Consider the following 23,218-nt stretch of genomic DNA (forward strand, 5'->3'; position numbering starts at 1 on the left):
TTGTCGTCTCTATTTATGCTTAAAGCCATAATCTGGTATAACAGAACAATAGTGGTATTCTGTGCCTTTATTCACAAAAAAATCTGGAAAATGTCCTACAAAGCTCTTACACAATACTCAGGAATCAATCGGTGTTAGCGCACGAGAGGAAGGCGCTGTCAGGTGTGAGGGAAATGGTAAGATGCAACTAACTAGTCTTATTTTCTTACTGCCCACTTCTGCAATGTGGGTGTGAAGTCCTCCCACCCCCGTGAGATCCAGTTGGAACTGGAAATTTCTAGCCACTGCTGGCTCCCTGCCCACTCCCACAGCCCAGCCTCTGTCAGCAGCATTTCCGGAAGAGAGAGAGAGGGAAGGGAGGGAGGGAGGGAGGGAGGGAGGGAGAAAGAGAGTGAGAGTTGGGAGGCAGGGCAGAGATGTGAAGTGACAAAAGGAAGCCATGTGGATTGCTGCGTGTACAGGAAAGACTGTTCACTGTTAATAATTCATGCTCAGTAGTAGAGTTTCGTTTGGTACAGTGTCCATGGGGAAACACTGGTACTGTCAAAGGAAGTTGTTATTTTATCAGACCCTTACAGTAGTAGCTGAGATATAATATGTGTAGATATTATTATAGGTGATTTAAGATTTTTTTTTAGTGCAGCAGTGTTCAGGTCTGTCCATCTCGGATAAAAATAAATAGTATCCTAGCCATTAGAAAATTCTGGAGAATTGCACAAATGTTGACACATCAAATTTTTTAGACATCTTTCAGTTTTGTCACTCTACAAAAAGTCAACCACATGACTTTCCAGGCCCAAATACGATCTAGTATGACTGTTTTGTACAAGGTTACTTTGCTATTGTATAACAAAATGTAGTGTATAATTGGCCCTCTGCATGTGTGTATAGTAACACCACTACTAATCAGTAGCGCAGCAGATGCACAGCATCAGTTCAGTTGCATTTTGTAAATTACAGTCATATGCAAAACTTTGAATGCTCCTGGTCAAGTTACATACTTTGTTAATTTTCTAAGGGAAAATAAGTTAACACATTCTCTACAAGAACACACTTAAATATGCATTTTTCTGCACATTTTAGTGCACAATTTCCATTTATTTGCTGAGTTTAACGTAGTGGGAAAAAAAAACATTTTTTTACATTTTGTACAGAACACATTTTATGTTTTGTTTTATTCCAGTATGTCAAATTCAGCACATAGTAATTGTACGTTAAAAGAAGTGTTGTGTTCTCTGTAGAGAACGTTACCTTATTTTCACTTGTAATTCACATTTAATTTGACCAGGGGTGCCTAAACCTTTGTGTATGACTGTAAGTCTGAATTGAGCTCTGAACTTAGTTCTGAGTCTCCACTACTGTAACTGTGGTCGAGTGAACCAAGGTTCAGAATTTACAAATGGAAGATGCAGCTAAAATGTTTTGAAAAACAACTTTATAAGAAGTAGGGATGCACTGAGTTTTTGGCTGATATTAATATCCAGTTTTTTATGTGCCTATCTGCCAATCCTGAGATCCATAAATGCAGATACATAAATTTTATTTATCAAATGTGGAAACTGTGACTAAATCCGCCTGGATTAGCATTGCAGAGAAATATAACATTTATTTATATTTTTCTAAGGTTACTAATCTAGTAAAATGAATAGAATACAGACATTTTAGCGCAGTAGTCCAGCATCACCCAAAATGTTCTGCTTTTCAGAGTGCAATAAATACATAATAAAATTTTGGTTTGAAATATCTGATCATGTCTGATGCTGCTGTATTTTTTCATGATTATCTGCTGATACTGATATAATTTTATCATGCATTCCTAAAAAGAAGTATATTATAAAGCAACATTGTAACCGTTTTCACAGAACTGTCTTCTGCGAGCAAATGTAGAAAATATAACTGCAGCTTTTGTAATAAACGTTTCCCATAGTCAAGAAATTTGCTGCAGTCTAAATGTACATTATAGAATGCTTTTCAGTGATATTTTGGCCATTTCATAAAAACCTTTTGATTATTTGGTCGTTTGTTGTTGGGAAGAGGCAAAATTACTGAATATCTTTTTAAGTGTTTTAAAAGGAACCTAGTGGCTCAGATATGTTTTGCGCTCACATTTGTATTAACTTTCTCAGAATCCATTTGAAAGATCACTATGCTTAGGTTAATGCACAGATGGAAGACAACACCATTAAAAATGGTTCTTTAGTAAGGGTAATGAGTACATATAGACTTTTTGCATGGTTAAATAGATCTTTGATGGAAAACCTGTTTTATATTTGTTGAATATATTCCTGTTGTGTACGTATTTTGCTACAATATAGAACCCTTTTTGCTAAGAGTGTGAGTGTTAACAAACAGGGGGAACTACAGTGGTTTAATGTTACGTTTTACGATTTTCTACCTTTGACCTTATTTCTCTTGATGGACCCAGCAGATGTCTGGGGGGCCTTAACATTACCTGTTGATATTAGCCGTAGAGAGTTTTTTTTTCCATTGATCTGGGCTGGCATGAGCTGTGACTTCACCATTCACTCAGTTATTTGTTTTATAGCTCACTGAAAACAAAGCTAACAAATCAATGACTGTGAGCCAAAATGTTAACTCTAGCTGACCTCTTATCATGTTAGTGTGACATCTGATTGGCTCCTTGCGGCACACACTGCAGAGAAAAGAACACAGACGTCACAGCTGAAGAGGTCTAAAGTCTGGCAGTGCTTTTCAGAACTAGATGGCGACAGTGATAGATGCCTTAAACTGAAAATTGGGAGATTTGTTAGTACAAATGTGATGAACTAATGTCATTCAGTAACGTGCAGTGGTTTTGACTGCAGGGGAAACAGCTCTCCTCATCTCCATCCTAAAGAAGAGAAAACACAGTAGCCGCACAGAACAGTAGTAACTCTTTTACCAGATAAAACTATTGAGGTTCTATTATTTTGTCATTATGCAGATCCTGACAAATGCCCTTTCAAACTTTTTCCTTCTATTTTGTTACTTAATTTTTAATAAGTACTTCTATCGCTAGTAGATGGAGCTGTTAAGACTATATGTTCAGTACAAGTTTATGTGCATGTATGACATTGTCACTGTTTTCTTGTTTGTTTTTTTACATAATTTGAGAATGCCAGCTGGCCTTTACATTTTGTGAAAATATGATGAGAGATAGATGAATAGAAGTGGCCCATTATTACATGGAATAAAATGTTTTAGTTTGAAAATACATTTAACATTAATTTATATTAAATGTAATTTTTTTTAGTAAAAAGTTTTTTTTCTTCTTCTGTAATGTTAAAATTTTGGAGTCAGCAATGATATTCATTCTGATGCTATTGTTATGCAGAGGCCTTATTTTTTAAACCAGTATCAAATCCAAAGCGTGGTATCAACTTCAATGTAAAAAAATGAGATCCATTCCTTAAACCAGTAAACAACATCTTGAACATGTAAAATATCAGTGCACATTCTAATTACACTGTTTAAACGATTGGGAACTGGCCCACTTACAGTTGGTGAAAGTAGACAAAGCACATATAGAGAAAAAGAAGTCTCAGCTTTATTTCTTTCACTGTCTGCATTGCACTAATTGTAGCATGATGTGAGATCCACAAAGCTAGCCTAACTCTCTTTTTTCACAGAAATATTTTTGACATCTAAACCTTGCCTATGTATTGTCTAAACAAACCTAAATTACTTTCCATGACTAAGCTGTTTTTGTGATCTAGTATTATCTGCACTTTCATCAGGTCAATTTATTGTATTAGTTTGAAACTTAGAAACCACATAGTGATATACACAGTAAATGCACTAATGAGACATTTTTCATTCCTTCATCTTTTACATAGATATGCATGGTTGCTAATAGCATTGTATGTTTTTGCATAAAAAAACTTTTAGTATAAAATACTACACAATTATTGCATTTGAATTAATAAGGAACATATTATTGTTTTTATTATAGCTTAATTCCCATCAAAATGTGCTCTCATTTATTTTCTTAATTTTATCAACTTTATTTTGCATATAAGTGGCTTTATCTATGCTGGGTACTTTCGTTCTGAATGACTGATTAGAATTATATCATAATAGATTTTATAAATATACTGTATACATATAGAGAGAGAGATGCAAAGACTTGATGTGGGCAAGTTGGTCTTATTATTAGTTTCAATTTGTGGACATGTTCTGGCTACTTTAGGTAATAGTGCCACTCATAGGTGATAAAGTGCATTGCATTCTGTATGGCATGGAATTCATTTTTACTCCTAGGTGTATGCCAGTCAGTTTTCTACATGGATAAAACTAATTTAATCAATTCTTTTAATGATGCCACTTGGTTTAATGCAAAATGAAAAAGATTTGCTTGAGGAGAGACATTTCATGTGTATCTCTGTGGATCTCCTCTGCTTTATTAGTAAAAGAAAAAAGAAATTGAAAATACAGCTTTGAATGTTTGTGAATGTACATATGTATTTTGCTCTTGCTTCATCTCCAGATGTTTTTGCGTTTTGTGCTCTATTACCAGTGATTCCAGTAGCAGTTCTAGTGATGAGTCCCCAGCTCGATCTGTTCAGTCAGCTGCTGTACCTGCTCCTTCCTCTCAACCCCTCCCTCCACTAGACAAAGACGAGCCTCGCAAAAGCTTTGGAATCAAGGTGCAAAACCTCCCTGTGCGCTCAACAGGTAAAGTGTAATTATTGGAAAATTATTCTCTGCAAAAAATGTCTTTGCAGGTAAAAAATAGGTTAAAACATCTAGAAATAAGTCAAAATGAGAAGTAGATTTAAGATGATTTCACTTTTCCGAATACCATTTTTGCTGTGTTAGTGTTGATCATTTTTGTGGCAGCTTTGTCCTGACTTGAGCATATGCTTTGTAATGTTTATTGCATGTTCACTGTACAGTTTTAGTTTAGCTACAAGTTGCTTGGTATAGTTTTTCACTTGCTTGATCGTTGTAAACAGTTTTGATTTGAATAAAACTCTTCTTAAAATATGATGTTCAAATAATGTGTATTGTCTAAATTACAGATACAAGCCTGAAAGATGGTCTTTTCCATGAGTTTAAGAAACATGGCAAAGTGACATCTGTGCAGATTCATGGTGCTTCTGAGGAACGCTATGGACTTGTCTTCTTTCGTCAACAAGAGGATCAGGAGAAAGCCCTTAGTGCATCAAAAGGGAAGCTCTTTTTTGGGATGCAGATTGATGTTACTGCTTGGACCGGCCCTGGTAAGTTATTGATTAATACAAGGAGTTGATGTTGAACAGTTTGTGCTAGCAATGCATGGGTGCTTATTTGTGAGTGATATTGCACATGTTTACAGATTATAGATTTTCACACATCTTCAAATCTTACTTCACATACATTCTTAAATAATATTATATGTGGTAGATCGTGACATTTACTCCCACGGTGAAGGCAGTTATTATACAAGTTTTACTTTTTCATTGTTTTCATTGTTGGTTTAATTCATATATGCCCTCTACTCGTTTTTTGCTAGTTTGACTGTTTTCTCAATTATTGTCAATTATTCCATTGCTTTGTAGAAACAGAGAGTGAGAATGAGTTCCGACCGCTGGACGAACGGATAGATGAATTCCATCCCAAAGCTACGCGGACACTGTTCATTGGAAATTTGGAGAAGACTACAACCTACCATGACCTGCTTAACATTTTTCAGCGTTTTGGGGAGATTGTTGTAAGTTGAATTTGGATGATTTCGAGAAGTTCTCTTGCCAAAATTTTGCAATTAACATGGAGAACAACAGCCAATTGTTTCATTTAAATACTAACCATTACTGGCGTATCTGTCCTCTGTAGGATATTGATATAAAGAAGGTAAATGGTGCTCCACAGTATGCCTTTTTGCAGTACTGCGATATTGCTAGTGTCTGCAAAGCAATAAAGAAAATGGATGGTGAATACCTTGGGAACAATAGGTTAAAGGTAAGGATAAAAAATATGTACCTTTTTATTGAGTTTAAAAAAATGAACTTGATGTTCTTTAGGTAGCTGCATATGCATATATTAGAAATGTTAATGTTTATTTTATTTTTTTCTTTGTTTTTTTGTTACAGTTGGGATTTGGCAAAAGTATGCCTACCACATGTGTATGGCTGGATGGCCTGGCTTCCAACATTACAGAACAGTATCTTACACGCCACTTCTGCCGTTATGGTCATGTTGTTAAGGTATACATTCTTCCTAGGAATAATTTCGGTTTAATTTCAGAATAATTTCAATCTTGTATCAATGTTTCACCTATGTTGCTCTCATTATCTATTCCTCTCTTTTCTAGGTTGTCTTTGACAGATTAAAGGGAATGGCCCTTGTCCTGTACAATAATATAGAGTGTGCACAGGCTGCAGTAAAGGAAACCAAGGGCTGGAAGATTGGGGGTAACAAAATTAAGGTGCACAAAAAATTTGGCTATTAAATATATATATATATTTTTATGTATCACTTTTTTGTGTTCTTATTTGCTCATGAATTGACAATATTACTTTTCAGGTTGACTTTGCCAACCATGAAAGTCAGATGGCTTTCTACCGTTCAATGCAGGCATCTGGACAAGACATCAGAGATTTTTATGACATCCTATCTGAGCGGCGGTTCGTGATGTTTTTTTGGCATTAATCATTGTAAAATCATTACATTTCTTCTTTTATGTTTGATAAATCATCAAAACCTACTTTTAACAGTATACATTCTTTCTCCCTTCTACAGAGATGACCGCAGACCATCATATCATGAATTCTCCACAGAGCGGACATATTATGAAAATGTTCGAACCCCTGGAACCTACACAGAGGATCCACGTCGCAAATATCCTGCCAGAAGTCGGGAGTTTTACACAGAATGGGATCCTTATGCCACAGACTACTATGACCCACGATATTATGATGAGCCCCGTGAATACAGGGATTACAGAGATCCTTATGAGCAAGACATTCGAAAATACAGCTACATGCAGCGAGAACGTGATAGAGATAGAGAACGCTTTGAAACAGATCGTGAACGTGATCATGGTCGACGGACAATTGAGCACAGCCAGAGTCCATCTCATCCACGTCGCCCTGCTAGCCCTGCTGGTTCTCCCTCACTCTCTGAACGGTTACCTAGTGACTCTGAGCATCATATTTACAGTCGCTCCTCTGAGCGAAGTGGCAGCTGCAGCTCAATTTCACCACCACGCTTTGAAAAGCCAGACAGAATTCGTTTAGACCGATATAATAAAAGTGATAAACTTGAGAAAGAAAGACCACTCTTTGAAACAGAGCGTGGAAATGGGGGAGAAAAAGAAAGGCGTATTGGACGGAAGGATAAAGGAGACAAGGACAGAGCTGAGAAGCAGAAGTTAAGGAAATTAAAACTTGCATCTCCTAGTGTTCCATCATCTGAGACTGAACCTGAACCTGACAGGGAAGCGAGCCCTGATACAGCTCAGCGTAATTCCAGCAAATTCCTGCTCAGAGAAAAAGATTCTGGAAAAGGAAGACTGGATCTTCCACCTTGTGTTGTCCAGCTAACACGAGTCAAAGAAAAAGAAGGGAAGTTAATGGACCATACAGTTATTGAGAAACAAAGGGTAAAGGCTGGCAGTGATCCTGTCAAGTCTCCACCCCCACTTCACTCAGCTGACCACAAGAATACGTCCCTTCGAATAGAAACTCAAAATAGAGAGGTCCTTAAACATGGAAAAGTTCCCAAAGATAAATGTTTGGCTAGCCAGGTGGAGGTTGTAGACAAAGAAGGAAAAAACAAAGGCAGACAATACATTAAAGCTGAGCTTGCATTTGATAATTCTTCTATGGATAGTGATCGTTTAGCTGCTCGAAAGAGGCGCTTTGAGGAAGCAACTGCAAAAGCTAATCGCTTAAGACAGTTAACACAGGAAGAAGACGAAGGGGGGTTTGGATTGAAAAGGCTGAGTGATTGTCATTTGTCAAAAGGGATAGATGGGGACAGAAAATTCTCTCAAATGGAGGTCCTTAAACGAGAGAACAAAAATGCTAAGACAGAGAAACTGGTTACTGTAAATACCACAGGAGATGGATCAGATGTGAGCAGAGATCTTGGTCTTAGTCCAGACCTTCAATCTAGACTTGCTGAACCAACAGGGGAGGCAACACTTTCTTTAAACAGTCATGACCAGAAGATACAGGATTTTGGAGCAAAGAGCCAGCCTTGCCTCAATCCTACAGTGTCTGATGATGGAAACTTTGAAATGGAACACTCAAGAGAGCAACACTTAAGACAGAGCAAACATGAAGGGCGCTCTGCATTAAATGATAAAGATACAGTGGATAGTGAAGGACGATTACTCTTTGATATTGACCACTCCCAAAGCTGCAGAAAGCAAATGGAGAAAAGTCGTCGTCTCCAACAGCAGCTTCAAGAATGTGACAAAACAGATAAAACTGAAAGTACACCTAGCACTGATGCTGAGGACTTTGATCGCCGAAGTCTTGTACATGAGATAGGTAAACCCCCTCAGGATGTCACTGAAGACTCCCCTCCCCTAAAGAGGAAGAAGTCAGAACCATTTGATTATGATTTAAGCACTAATAGGGAGCGCAAATATCGGAGTTCCAGGCAATTAAACAATGAGACTGAAAGGAGGTTTACCTCTGCCATAGTTGACGAAGAGTCACCTGCTGACATATTACATTTAATGTCTGACAGAGAGATAAAAGATTCACCAAAAACAGAAAACAAAATTACCTCTCATTTAGATGGACTAAAATGCAATGATGACAATCCTGTCACAGATGCAGAATTATTCAAGCTTAAGAAATCACTGCTTGGTGAAGAAGAGTTGTGCTGGGAGAGAAAAATGAGGCAGGATACATTGAAAGTAGAAATGAACTTTCCAAGCAGCATTGTGAAACGTGAGAGCATTAGAAAACGCCTTGTACGTGAACTGGAGCCTGGAGAGGTTCAGTCAGACTCGGATGATGATGGAGGTGATATTAGACATCTCTCACCAAAGCTGGACACTGCCTTCAAAAGAGAACGTGAGGGAAGACTTCTAGACCTGAAGCTCTCAGGATCCCTAGAGAAAAACAAGTTTTATGAATTTGCCCTGGATAAGACGATAACACCCGACACAAAAGCTTTGCTTGAGCGTGCTAAATCTCTCTCTTCATCAAGGGAAGACAATTGGTCTTTCCTTGGCTATGACTCAAGGTTCACAAGCTTTCGGACTGTCACTGACAAGGAGAAAGTTGAGCCCACACCAAGGCCTATTCCTTCCTGGTATATGAAGAAAAAGAAAATTCGTTCTGACTCTGAAGGAAAGCATGATGACAAAAAGGAAGACCCCAAACCAGAGGAACAAGAGCGCCAGGAGCTATTTGCCTCTCGTTTTCTTCACAGCTCTATCTTTGAGCAAGACTCCAGACGTCTTCGACATCTTGAACGCAAAGACAATGATCCTGAGGTTAGAATAGATAGAGATAATGGTAAAACTAGTGTCACTGTGGAAAAGGCTGCAGCAGGAGCAGATATTTCACAGGAGCCTGTAGTGCTTTTCCGTAACCGTTTCTTGGAGCTACAGCAAAAAAAAGACAAAGACCAAGAGCTACACACTTTTGAAAAAGCCAGTGTGACTGAGACAGTTGAGAAAGGTATTGTACCAGATCAAGAGCAAGTGCAGTCCCCGGACATGCCTGATGCTGTGCATGGATTCAAATCAATGAGCCCTACTTCACTGGCACCTCTCTCTGTCCCCACCCCCACAGAGACATCTTTTCAGCAGGATAAGCCAACTTGGCCAACTACATCAGCAGAGTTACCTATGGCACCAACTCTGCATGAGAAATTAGAAGATACTCAGACAATTTCCCCTCAACTGCCAAGTCAATTGAGCAGCATTAAAGCAGTTATTCCAGTAACCACACCGCCTATGCCAAATAAAGACAGCACTGAAGCTGAGCCTAATGAGGAATTTTGTGAACCCAGAGCACCAGCTGCAAACACCTTAGCTGAGGAGCAGAACCTCGATGTGAAGCCTCCCACTCCTGGTGCGTCCTTAAGTAATGCAGAGCCAGAATCTGCAGAGTCACTTTCACCTAAGTTTGAAGATGCTCAAGAGACTCCTAAGGTAGAGCTTTCAGAAGATAAAACTGAGCAGCTTGAGTGTAATTCTAACGAAACCACTGAGTCATCTTTGGAGGTGCAGCTGGCAGTCTCTGAACCTGAGGCTGAACGAGCACAACCAACACGCAAACAGCCAAAGAATAAAAAGGCAAAAGCAAACCCATCAGCGTTAATACCTACAGTGCCAGCTCAGCAAGCTAACAGTGAGAAACCAGCTATCCGTAAGAGTGAACGTATTGACAGAGAAAAGCTAAAAAGGGCATCATCACCAAGAGGAGAGGCCACAAAAGTCCAAGCTGATTCCAAAAACACATCCAAGTCTCCTATTCATGCAACAGATTTGGAGCAGGCCAGTGATTCAAGTCTGCCACATGGCAGAACACGGCAAAGGCGGAATGTTCGTTCTGTGTATGCTACACCACCTGAGGATGAAGCACATCAACAACCAGGCAAGGATGTCCCCGAATCCTCTCGCTCTATGCGGAAACGAGCTGTTGACAAAGAGTCTGTGCAGCAAGATGTATTGCCTACACCAGCTGTCACAAGGAGAGGTCGCCCACCTAAAACACGTAAAAGAGGGGATGATGTGTCTCCAATGAAGGTGGAGCAAACAAAAAATTCTGAGGGTGAAGACACCGATAGCAAAGAGTCTGGAAGCGGTGGTGAAGTCACTAAAGTTGCAGAGGGATGGCGCTCTCCTCGCTCTCAAAAGACACAATCAGGAGTTAGAGCTACACAGAGTAGAAAAGCAGCTAAAGCAGACAAGCAGTCACAGAGCACAGTGTCCAGTCCGCCTGATGTCTCTGAAACCCTGGAGTCTCAGGACAAAATAAAAGACGAGACTCCCTCAGAAGTTGCAAATACACTGTCAGGCATAAAGCAACAAACAACATCCAAAAGAGAAAAAGAAAGTAAATATGCTGAGAAGAAAGGTGGTGTGGAAAAACTGGATGAAAAGGCAGAGACAGATACTGTGGAAAAAACACAGACGACCGATAGGAGTGTGAAAGGGAAGGTGCCGAGATTGACCCGCAGCACCAAAGCAGCTCCAGATGATAAGGCTGTGAACCTGAAAAACCTTGTCATTAATCTGAGTGGGGATGCAGTTAAAGATGCCTTGCACTCTGGAGATGAGGACAGTGAACAGTCTTTGAAGAAGACTAAAACAGAAATATCTGTTAAAGAAGAGTCTAAAACACCAAGCTACTTCAAAGAAGTAGATGATCTCAGCCCAGACGAAAAGGAAGACCCTCTATCTGATTCAGAGCCTCCTGCTGAGCCAGAGGCTGTCTTACTTGCCCGGCAAATGGAGCTGGAAAGGGCAGTGGAAAATATTTCTAAGCTAGCAGTTGAGCAACCACCAACACCGTACAAGGAACCTGCTTCTCAACCCTCTACCGTGTTACCACCTGTTGCAGCAGAGCCTGAAGATGAAACAGAAGTGGAAAAGCCAGCCAATCCTGCAAGTGAAACTGAGCTTGCTGCTGCAATAGATTCAATTACTGCAGAAGATATTTCTGGTGATGCAGATGGATTCCATGCTCCTTCTACATACACAGCACTCCTTCCCACATCCGAGCCATTAGTTTTGTCCACAGCAAATGAGGTTATGGAACCAGAGACGGACTTGGCAATAAATAACATTATAGATTCTGAGCCATGTAGTAGTTTGACTCCAGATGCTAAATCATCTGAACCAAGAAATGTTATTGAATGTCCACCATCAGAGATGCCCAAGAAGGGAGGAAGAGCACGGCCTAAAACGCCAAAGAAATCCAAGGGTCGAAAGGTTTCTGCTAACAAAAGAGCGGATATCTCAGCAGGTACAGCATATGAAGCTGAACCTGCAGCAGTTAAACTACCAGAGTCCATTCCTGAAGACATACAAACTGTCAACCCAAAAGCAGCCACATCATCAGCAATAGCTACTGTTGTCACTGTTGCTGCTGCATGTAAACATGACGTGGCATCAACAGTGACTTTGGACACTCCAAAGGAGGCAGAACAGCCTGCTATAGACCAGCCTGAACCTCAAGAATCAGCCTTCCATTCTGGAAGTAACAGTCCTTCGTATTTTAGATCACCAGAACCATCCTTAGAGCCAGTAGCTCCTGCACTTAGCCCACCTCCAACTCGACTAAGTGTAGCACCAGCTCGTTTAGCTAAGGTACCTCTCACAACACCTGATTGGAGGAACAGGACAGAGGAGAAAGGTGTACTTCCTGCACCCCAAGTTACAATGTCTGCATCAGCACCAACTGTAGGAGTAGGAGGCCCTTCAGCAAATCCTCCAATTCCCCCTGACACAAAAGCTTCTGATATTGATCCTAGCTCTAGCACTCTGCGAAAGATCCTGATGGAGCCAAAATATGTATCTGCTTCAAACAGCAGTGCTGTTCCAAGCACACTGCTTACAACCACATTAGCAGACCCTCGGATGTCTCAGAATGAAAATTCATCTGTCGTGAAGTCCGCACTTCCTGAGGATAGACCCAGCCCTATAACACCAGTTACACCACAAATGGTACCTCCACAGCCACCTCCCCAACCCACTGAGACCCTGCATATATTCAAGGAGAAAATGGGGAATTCAGTCATCTCTTCTACTGCTACCTCAGTTATCAGTCGGATTCCTATGCCCTTCGATTTTGATGACACTCCTCGCATCTCTTTGAGCAACCGCAGCTCCGGACTGTCTCAGCCTAAGCAGAAATATCGTTTAGGCGTGAATGAAAACAGTAGATACCATGGACTCTCAGCATCTGATGAAGGGCGACCTGCTTCTGATAACGCATCTAGTAACACAGGCTCTGGGCCTGGTTTGAGAGTAAACACTTCAGAGGGGGTGATGGTACTGAGTTATTCAGGTCAAAAGACAGGAGGACCTCAACGTATTGTTGCCAAAATTAGCCAGATCCCACCACCCAGTGCAGTTGACATTGAATTTCAACAATCTGTTTCAAAATCTCAGAAGCAAGAGTCACTTCCAACTCAACCCTCTACTCCTAAAGGATCCCAGACACCCACAGGTCAAGGACATGCAGGTTCTGTATTAAACAGTCAGGGGTTCAATGCCCAGCCTGTCATTTCTTCCATAAAACAGGACATTCCTGGTTCTGACAAATCTGAATTACCATATCACAGTGGTCCCCATAGTGCTCCTGTTAAAGCTTTCCAACAGTCAAGTACAAATACTCAGATTCTGAGGTATAACCAATCTATGTTGCACCAACCGCACACCAAAAAAGCATCAGTTGCAGAATCTGTTTCATTGAAAGCTGATGTAAAACAACCCCAGGCATTCAATCAAAGTTCTGTTTTAAGTCCACACCCTTCCGCTTTAGCAGGGAATCACATTTCAAATCCAGGTACTCCTAATGACAGGTTGATCTGTCATTCAAAACAAGAGCCACACTCTCCAAGGACATCAGGCAATTCAGCCTCCCCGTTCTCCAAGGTTTGCCCCACTAGTACCTCAGTAGTCCTGGGTCCAAGTGGGCCATTGCCTCAGTATGTGACAAACGTACATCACCCCGAGCAGTCAGTCATCATGCCCCCTCATAATGTCTCACAGTCAGTGCCCATTAGTCATTTGTCTCAAGGAAATGTCAGAATGAATACTCCATCATTGTCTGGAATTAACTATGGAATGCGTACAGATTCTCTCTCCTCCCCACGATCCGGTCCTCAACAACGATCCACCACACCCCAGCCAGCAGTAATCAGAGATATGCTGCTTAAATCACACGCAGGTCCCCCTGGTGCTGGCCAAGTGAGTGGAGCAAGTGATGATGATGTGCGACACTTCCATCAGGGAACTCGTAGGCCATCTGTGCCTCAGTTACAATCAGATGTCATGGTAATCCAGCCTGAATACAAAGGGATACACCATAGTGCATTGCGTCTAGATCAGTACAACAGAGACGTGCGTATACTTATGCACCAGCAGTTAACAGACCATCCAGGAGTTATTGAAGCCCACCAGACTCAAACACCAGAGCCCCCGTCAATGTCGTCTTCTTCACACATCTCTACAGCTTCCTCCAAAACTCCCCCTGTTGTTAAGAACTCTCCACAGGCTTTGAGAGATGCGTCAAAAGCACTGGATGTAAAAATGCCACGTTCTCCTCATTCAGAGAGTAGAATAGTTGGTCATTCTTCTGGCTCTGTGATCGCTCCTCAAGGAGTGCCACTGCTACATCCTGGCAATGCAAGCTCCATACCTGAGTACTACAGAGAAATGCGAGGCTTCCACTCCCAATTACCTAGTCACTCAGTAATTGGGATCAATGTGGCCAACCGTAGCATCACTCCATCTCAGGTGAGACAATAAACTAATATTAAATGTCATAACAATAATAAATGTAAATTATTGTTTTAACTGTTTTGGTCAGTGAGACCTATACAAAGTACTCACTTTGAATATAAATATGCAGATTAATCCACTATACTTTCAAAATTTTCTCTTTATCAGGGGTCTCAGGAGGGTGATCACAGGCCTAAGGTTGCCCATATCACATCTGGTGGGCCACTTGCTGAACCAAAACTTGACATCTCACATGTTAGGCATCCAGGCTCCATGGATTTATCTCATGTAGCTCGAATCCAGAGTGAGACTGCCTCTCCCTCTTACACCTCTCCAACAGCCATTACACCCAAATCAGATTTATCACCCTCTCTGCAGAAGGGACTTCAGAGCATAGCATCAGGGCAGCTTCCACTACCCTCTTCATCATCGTCGCAGATGCGAGCAGATATAAAACTTGACAATGCAGGACATCCATCAGTTGACATGGTGCATCTCTTAAAAGTGAGTTATATTGTATAAGCAGTGCTGGATCAATTCTGATTGGAGTCAGTTTAGTCATTATAACAAAGATTAGCGTATTGCTGTTTAGTCCATAACAGGTTTCCTTTGTGTTTTTTCTTCTTTGTACAGAAGTATCCTATTGTATGGCAAGGCCACTTGGCACTGAAGAACGACAGTGCAGCTGTCCAGTTGCACTTTGTTTCTGGTAATAATGTACTGGCTCATCGCTCACTGCCACCACCAGAGGGAGGTCCTCCTCTTCGTATTGCACAGAGAATGCGTCTAGAAGCTTCTCAGCTTGATGGAGTTGCTAGGAGGATGACTGTACGATTTACTTGCATAACCAACTTAATAACTGTAGTTACATCTGGAGTATGAGCATATTTGCGATTCAGGAAAGTATGAGGAAGATAAATTTCCTTTATTTTGGCTCTTTTTTAGGTTGAGAGTGATTACTGCCTCCTTTTGGCATTACCTTGTGGCCTAGACCAAGAAGATGTTTTCAACCAGACTCATGCCCTCAAAACAGGCTTTATTACATACCTGCAGGCAAAACAAGCTGCTGGAATAATTAATGTTCCCAACCCAGGCTCCAATCAGGTGAGTGGACTTGAACACAGCTGAAGAGCAGTGTGCATGCATATAAATTAGTACCTATTTAAAAAGGTTCTAGGATAACAGTGATCACACGTGCTGTGAAAACAACCTATTCATTTGCTGAGCAGGGAGTTTTTTCCTCCCCATTTATACAGAGCGTTATTGGTTAAACCTTCACAATATTAAAATATATCATAATGTTCAACAAAGAATATTGGCCCTGTCCTAATTCTGTACTCTGTCAATTCCTAATTAACCTGATGTTTTCCATATAATATAGAACCCTGAGAAGGGAAAAGAATGTAATAATAATTTTCAATTCTCTTTTGTAGCCGGCCTATGTTGTCCAAATTTTCCCTCCATGTGAGTTTTCTGAGAGCCACTTGTCTCACCTTGCTCCGGACCTTCTGAACAGCATCTCCAGCATCTCTCCACATCTCATGATTGTTATTGCATCTGTCTGAGACTTTCCAGGGAGAGCCCGTTTTCCTAAATGAGCAGTATGCCAACACCAGCTGAACAACATTCTGGAAAATGCCTCAATGTTGAATGGGTTTACTCCTCTTTGGACATGCATTCATTTTTCCTTTGTTCTTTCACCGGATCCTTAATTCATTCTTTGATCTCTTATTCCATTTAGCCATTTAACTCTCATTTGAGAGCGCACACTAGTAAATGGATCTAGATTTGCAATGATCAATTTTCTGATCATTCATTTTACTGTTTTCATTGCTAAAGTTTTGAAGGTTTGTATCTATGGTTTTTTAACACATTAAAGATCAAATCTTTTGCGGTTAAAAAGGCATGGGACTGAGAAACAATTGTTTTTTATTTCATTGAAATGATGATTGTGATTTATTATTTTTTAATTTTCTTAAAAATGGATCAGATCAAGTCATTGCACTATGTTAGGGAAATCAAAACATGGAAATCTGTGGACTTTGTACAGATCCGAATATTGAAGTGATGCATATTACTTTGACATGCCTCTGTCACCAGCCATGTGTGGAAAAGAAAAGAAAAAAAAAATTGAAGCTGGTGAGAAAGCATTTTGTGAAATTTCTTTGTGAACTGTTTGAAAACAGTGTATGATAAAACTTTGTTTATACTGCAACTACTGTTCTGTCACCAGTCAGCTATTTACTTCCATGTCATTTTTTGAAACAGCTCTCAATGTGCACTCTGTTCTTTCCTAAAGGGACTGCGCAGAGTTATTGTGAGTCATAGAGTTTACACTTGATGCCTCAATAGGGGATTGTATGTAAATGTTTTCTCTTTCTATTCAAGACTTGAGGTTACTTGGGTTAAGTGGGACTCTGTAAATATTATAAATATTTAAATACGTTCAAAGCTGTCAGGAGACCCTGTGGATTACCCATAACAACGAAACAAGATGTTGCCATCGACCATAAAAGTCAGTGTAACCAGTATCACCTGTATTGCTTTATTTGTCTGAATCAGTTCAGTGCCAAATTCTTTTGAAAAGAAAGAAAAAGTGAATCAGTTCAATCAAATTTTATTTTAATACTTGACTTTGTATTTGTCACTGGATCTTTTACAGCTCTGCTTTCACTTTGCCTTGTTTTATATATTTATGGTCCCCTACCTCTGTTTCTGTTATGTTTCTTTTTTATTTTTATTTTGTCAGATAATTGCTCTGACAAAGATCATGTCATAATTGGGGGTTCTGTCTTGTATGAATCCTGAAAGTGTGTTCTTAACATTTTTGCTTTGTGTTTTAACCTTTATGTATCATTTTTGGCCTCTCAACAGATACGCCTCTCAGTACTGAGATGTGCCATGCAGATGGTCAAAAATTATTTGTTTAAAAAATGAAATGTGTAAAGAAATGTGTACAAATCTGTAACTTCACTTCCCCCTTTCTTCTGGTGTCTGTCATCTTGAGCCAAGATGTAAATACTCATTTTAGTCCATGTATGTCCTAATTTTGTTTCCGCTTCTTTCAATATCTTTATTTTGTTTTGTAAGACAAAACGAAGCAGTCTGAAGAAACAGAGCCAGAAGTAAAGCGATGCAGAAATTAAAGCATGTGTCTCACTCTTGCAGTTTGATTGTACTGACTGCAGACTGATGGCTCATGAAGACATTGAAGGCACTTATAATTTTGACATACAAATTAAAAATCAACATACCAAAATGGAAAACAAGCAGATCTTGGGATTTCCTTTCTGATTTATTTTATTTTGTTGTTCTGTGTGTATTTTGCTGTTCCTCTATGAGGACATTTCAAAATGTAAAAAAAAAGGAAATTGTTGGGTAACACTTCTACAGATCATTAAATGGTCACTCATTATCTACCTTTAAGTGTGTGCTTAAGTTTTTTTTATGAACAGTAAATCATTTTAAAACAATTTTAATGGAGTTTTGAAAGTATATGTTGATACATGTAATTTAAAAGAGCATCATTTTCCAGTTAAGTGTAGATCTGTATGTCAGTCTCAGTTTGTGAAATGTTAATGTTGTAGATTACCCATAAATGTCATATTGGTTCTGCTACTTTATTGTTTAGCAAAGTAGTGGAATAGTGCAGTCATATTTTGGAGAAAAATGTCAGATAAGAAACAGTAAGTCTAAAAATCTATGGCACTCTTAATAAAATCCAGAAAAAGGCTGTTTACTGTTCTCCAACAGGATAATATTGAAACATATGTATTTTATTTCAAATGAAATTATTTTTTGCTTTTACGAAATGTCATTTTTATTTAGGTATCAAAGTGATATCCCTGAAATGTGAATAAGTACAATCAGTACAAACATTTAAATAGACACAATAATACAAGGTCACAGATCCAACATCACTGGTATATGTCTGGGGTGGCACAGAGATGGCAAAATTGGAGGTGGAAGGATTCTGCAGTGAGGAATTGTCCAAATCCTCTCATAAACGTTCTGTCAGAAAAATAATATGGATATCTTTGTAAGATGATACAAAGTATTAAATGCAGGAATGCTGCTTTTATGAAACATTTTCTATCCTACAGAGCAGCAAGTAAACCTCTTTATTTTAGTCTGAATCAAAATGACATCATTAGTTTGAAGATGTTTATTGATGTCAAACTGTTCAATTGTTGGCCTAGATCAGGGGTTGGCAACCCAAATGTTAAGAGCCATTTTGACCCATCAAACCACCTTGGGAGCCACAACACTTACATCCATTTTACCACCTTGGCTGTAAATATGTCTCAGTATGTGCTAATGTCCTAGTATAGACTAAAAAATATAATATAAACAAGAATCCAGACTTACTTTGCTCTGCTTTAGCGCAGCTATAGCTGCCTTTCTCACATCTCCAACAGGAAACGAAAGTGTAATAGTTTCTTGTAAAACGTTTGTCAACGTTTTAAAATTTCGAATTTCAAACGTTTCAAATTCAGCTTCTCATTTGCCAGCTTCTTGTTCGAATTTTCCCTTTCCATCTTAAATGGCGCCTGATGCGCCAGAACGTAACTGCTTTACAATTTAAGGTGGAACGGGACAATTAGAACAAGAAGCTGGAGAACGAGAAACAAGAAAACAAGAATTCAGCTGCGCGACTTTAACAGTGTTCGACATTTTCTTGTTGCAGATGAAATATATCAAGAAACCAGAGGTGGGAACAAGTCAATAAGTTGCAAGTAACAAGTAAGTCTCCAGTCAGGAGGAGAAGTTCCAAGTCAAGAAAGTTGAGTCTCGATTTCCTCAAATCAGTACAGTGAGTCTGAAGTCGAGTCCTAAGTCAGTAGTCCTGAACAGCCTGCATTCTTCAGATAATTTGAGGCCTTAACACTGAATAGTGGTGACTGCACTGTAGCCTTTTAATGACAGCACGTATGACTGTATATACATTTATTATTATTATTATTATTATTATTATTATTATTATTTTACCCTACCAGCTAAAATACAACTTTTAAAAGTACTATTGCTAAGAATAACTTTGTTTGAAGATAATTGATGAATAAATGATTAAAGAGATACAAGATAGAGGATTAAAATAAAAACTAAGCCAATTAAAGATTTTAATTTAGACGACAACACAAACCAAAATGACCGAGCTGAACGACGTTTACAGAAAAGACAGCAAAATGGTGGTGAATGTAGGAGGCTGAAGTTGACTTTTCTTCACCAGCTTCTTATTTGAATTTTCTGTTCCACCTTAAATAAAAACCATTTAAGGTGGGACACCTAATTCCGATATGAAGCTGACGAAAAACGTCAACTTCTGGCTCGTGGTCTATGTTGCGCGTGTTTACCTGCAGAAGCTGTTGAAACTGGTCGAACAGAGAGAGCCGTGTTTCTTCTGTTTTGCTACCATGAGAAAAATGGTCAGTTCGTCCGGCGAGTTTCTGCAGTAAGACTGGAGTTTAAGTGCTGAGCGAGGGCGCACTGATGTACACGAAATAAAACAAGCCGAGCATAAGCTCAGTAACAGAGATCTGACGACGCGGCTGTTTATTCGTTTTACGGCAGGAAGCGAATTCATTCATATGTAAAGTAGGCGGCTGTGAAGAGTCCCGTCTGGAGTCAGACTCTCTCCACGTTTCTTTCAGTTTGAGTCTCGAGTCTTTCCGAGTTATGATGCTCAAGTCTGAGTCAGAGTCCGAGTCACTGGACTCAAGTCAAAGTCAAGACTCCAGTCGTGGCGGTCCACAGCACTGCATAGTTTAGCACTCTATCTCATTAATCACACCTAATTAATCTCTTCAGCTAATTAGCAAGGCTTTCATGAGCTAAACTCAGAGTTGAACTCTGAAAATAAACACATCCTCTACTGGAAACACACTTACATACGACATTTTTCTGCAAATTTTAGGTTCAGTTTCTTTAACGAGGAAAATGAAACAAAATATAAAATGTGCCATAACTTTTGAACAGGCCACAATGCACACGTTTTTTTCCAGCATGTTATATTCAGCAAATAGACAGTTATTGTGCATTAAAATGTGCAGATGTTCATTCTCTGAAGACTGTTTAAGACTGAGACCTAAATTCTGTTGTCTTTTTGAAGTGTAGAGGATGTGTACTTTTTCACTTTTTTTACAATCTACTAAAGGGGCGCCAAAACTTTTGCATAAAACTGTACCTCTTTAACAGTGTTGTGATAGCTGTTTCTTACTGCAGTGCTACTGACAGCCACTTGATGGCAGTACTACTAAACAAACGCAATGTTCTGTGGTTCATATCTCAACCAGAGAAAGTGGTGAAAATTAGGCTTTTCAGCAGTGGATCTCAGTAATAATACACAGTTCCTCAGTTTATGATTTGATCTAGTTTAATCATCATATATGACAATAACCTAAACTGTACTTTAAATGGGAGGCATGTGCACTGGGAATGTAACACATCAACTCTTTGCCAGGCCTTAATATAAAGCAAAAGCAGTTGTGTCCATAATACATATGCAAAAATAAAAAAACTTTTATAGGAGAGAGAAAAAAAGTGTATAATAACAGAATAACAATAAAATAATGGACTAAGTATATAGTATAATAGATAAGTATGCAGAGTAAAGTTGTACAGTAATTGTTGGTGCAAATATCAATAGTGCAGTAATAGACTGTGCAAATATGAATAGTGTAATAACACTAGGATATAACATACAGTACAGTGCAGTGAGTGCAAAGATGCCATTAAAGTTATGGTGTGGAGTTCAGCAGGGTCATAGCCTTTTACCAAGTAGTTTTGTTCATTTTTTGGTCCCTTCATCATGAAATTTACGTTCAATGTAAAGGGCAGCAGACATAAAAAAAAATAAAAATTGTGATAAAAATCCTGTACATAAATGGCACCAGTTTTACTCATTACTCTGGTAGCATAAGCATTATCTGTATGTAGCAGCTGTTGATAAATATCCATATGCCATTTCTTAATGAAGGCTATAGTTCAGTGAGGAATTCAGCATGCAGCTGCGTTGACCAGCCAGAGCAATCATGCTGCTGAAAGAGAGCATGGCACAGGCCAGCTGTGCTACCAGCAACTGCTCCAACAGTTGTATACTTCTCTGGAGTGAGTGACACGCTGCTATTTTGTTTGTCTTTTGTTTTTAAATGTGGGAACAGCTCTGGTTTAAATGTTGACCTAAAATGCTTCACAGCTGATTTCACACAGAACAGATGATCTCTTGGGTTATACAGTGAGGAGCAATAAAATCAAATCAAGCTTCAAGAGCTGTTTTTCCACATTAGGAAACAGAAGAAAATAAAGGCTTTAATATACCAACCTCAATTAGCACCCCATTTCGTGTCTATTTGAGGACAATGCTTTTGTAGACACCGATATTTTTCCTCTCGTTACTTCCCGAAAAGAGAGGATATGCGTGTGTTTGTGCAGTTAGATATCTAGCCCAGTGTGTATTTATGTGGGGGTTGTTCATCACATCCTGGACCATAAAGAGAAATGAACGGAACCGCTCTGATTTGTCTACACTGAAGAAGGTTCCTCAAGGGTTGTTAAGTAAAGTAAACCATGATACCTCAAAGGACTGTTTTGAATGTTTAAATGGTTCTTTGCATGGTTACATTGTTCTTCTTCCTAATGAAGAACATGCTGTACATGGTTCTTAAGGTAACAGTGGATCATGTTTCAATAAGCAAGACTGGGTCTATTTCAATCCAATTACTTTCAGAAAGATAGATAAAATAAATAATACTAAATAAATGAATAATAAATCATATCGCTGTTGTCGGAAGAAAACCTCGTATGTCCATTTTTGTCCATTTTTCAGTTTTTGACATGATTTGAAATTACCTGTTGCCTGTTACATTGTGTGTAAAATTTCATGATGAATGTACCAAAAGAAATGGCCCAAAATTACTTGGAAAAACGTCTGGTTCCATTGACTTACATTAAAAATAAAGTATGTTTTTTTCCTTTTTCTGTAAAGTTACCATTTTGGAGATACAAGGTTTTCTTCCGACAACAGCGAAATTTAACTTTCTCTTTTAATTTTCACTGACCTCCATTAAAGTCTTAAAAACAGCTGATAGTAAATATACAAATCTGTCTGAACAATTGTATCAATTTTATTAAAAGTTCTTATCGTGGCTCTGAGAAAAACATTCCAAGGCCTAATTTGCTTGCTGTCATACTTGGATCCAAGAGGATAGAAAATCATTAAAAAATTCTTGTGTTTTTAGCCCACAGACACTCTTGTCTATAATTTTCTAACAGGATTTCTGAAGTGGCCTTTTAATGTGTATAGGTTCCAGAAGTGATTCCAAAAACTCAGAACATTCCAAAAATGTAGGATGTGCTAAGTAAATTTCTTTTATCAAAAAATGACCAAATTCAGAAATAAATCAGCATTCGCTTAGCACTGATATCTCATATGATAACACATCTAAATAGCATACAATCTTTAAAAAGATGGTTCTTCAAGGGTTCTTTAGCAAAGACAGTGATTCTATATAGAACCATGAACACTCAAAGAACTATTTCATGCTTAAAGTGTTCTATACATGGTGAAATTGTTCTTCAGAGTGATCCCTGAGAACAAACCCCAAATAAGAAAACGTTGGTGAATGTCAGAATCTTGTGAGTTGTAAGAAGGAATTTCGTCTAATGAACGGTTGGTGAATGAGGCCCATTGTCTTTACTAAAGAACCCTTGAAGAACCATCTTTTTAAAGAGTGCATTGAAAATAACAACATATGACATATGTAGTTGTTTCATATAAATACCATGTAATTATAATTACCCATAATACAAATAAAAGAT

At 39.0% G+C, this 23,218-nt stretch overlaps 1 protein-coding gene across 1 annotated transcript in view; it reads left to right on the forward strand.

Annotated features, from left to right (window-relative positions):
- Nucleotides 1–17,821, forward strand: part of spen (spen family transcriptional repressor) — a 35,302-nt gene extending 17,481 nt beyond the window's left edge. The window contains exons 4-15 of the mRNA XM_036590646.1: nucleotides 4,517–4,674; nucleotides 5,022–5,222; nucleotides 5,541–5,692; nucleotides 5,815–5,940; nucleotides 6,072–6,185; nucleotides 6,293–6,406; nucleotides 6,505–6,605; nucleotides 6,721–14,416; nucleotides 14,570–14,905; nucleotides 15,035–15,229; nucleotides 15,347–15,505; nucleotides 15,835–17,821. Of these exons, the coding sequence (XP_036446539.1) occupies nucleotides 4,517–4,674; nucleotides 5,022–5,222; nucleotides 5,541–5,692; nucleotides 5,815–5,940; nucleotides 6,072–6,185; nucleotides 6,293–6,406; nucleotides 6,505–6,605; nucleotides 6,721–14,416; nucleotides 14,570–14,905; nucleotides 15,035–15,229; nucleotides 15,347–15,505; nucleotides 15,835–15,966 (9,484 nt within the window). The 3' untranslated portion in view covers nucleotides 15,967–17,821. The remainder of the gene's footprint in view (nucleotides 1–4,516; nucleotides 4,675–5,021; nucleotides 5,223–5,540; nucleotides 5,693–5,814; nucleotides 5,941–6,071; nucleotides 6,186–6,292; nucleotides 6,407–6,504; nucleotides 6,606–6,720; nucleotides 14,417–14,569; nucleotides 14,906–15,034; nucleotides 15,230–15,346; nucleotides 15,506–15,834) is intronic.
- Nucleotides 17,822–23,218: the final 5,397 nt, after the last annotated feature.

This window comes from Colossoma macropomum, unplaced genomic scaffold (genome assembly GCF_904425465.1).
Source record: "Colossoma macropomum unplaced genomic scaffold, Colossoma_macropomum, whole genome shotgun sequence".
Taxonomy (NCBI): domain Eukaryota; kingdom Metazoa; phylum Chordata; class Actinopteri; order Characiformes; family Serrasalmidae; genus Colossoma; species Colossoma macropomum.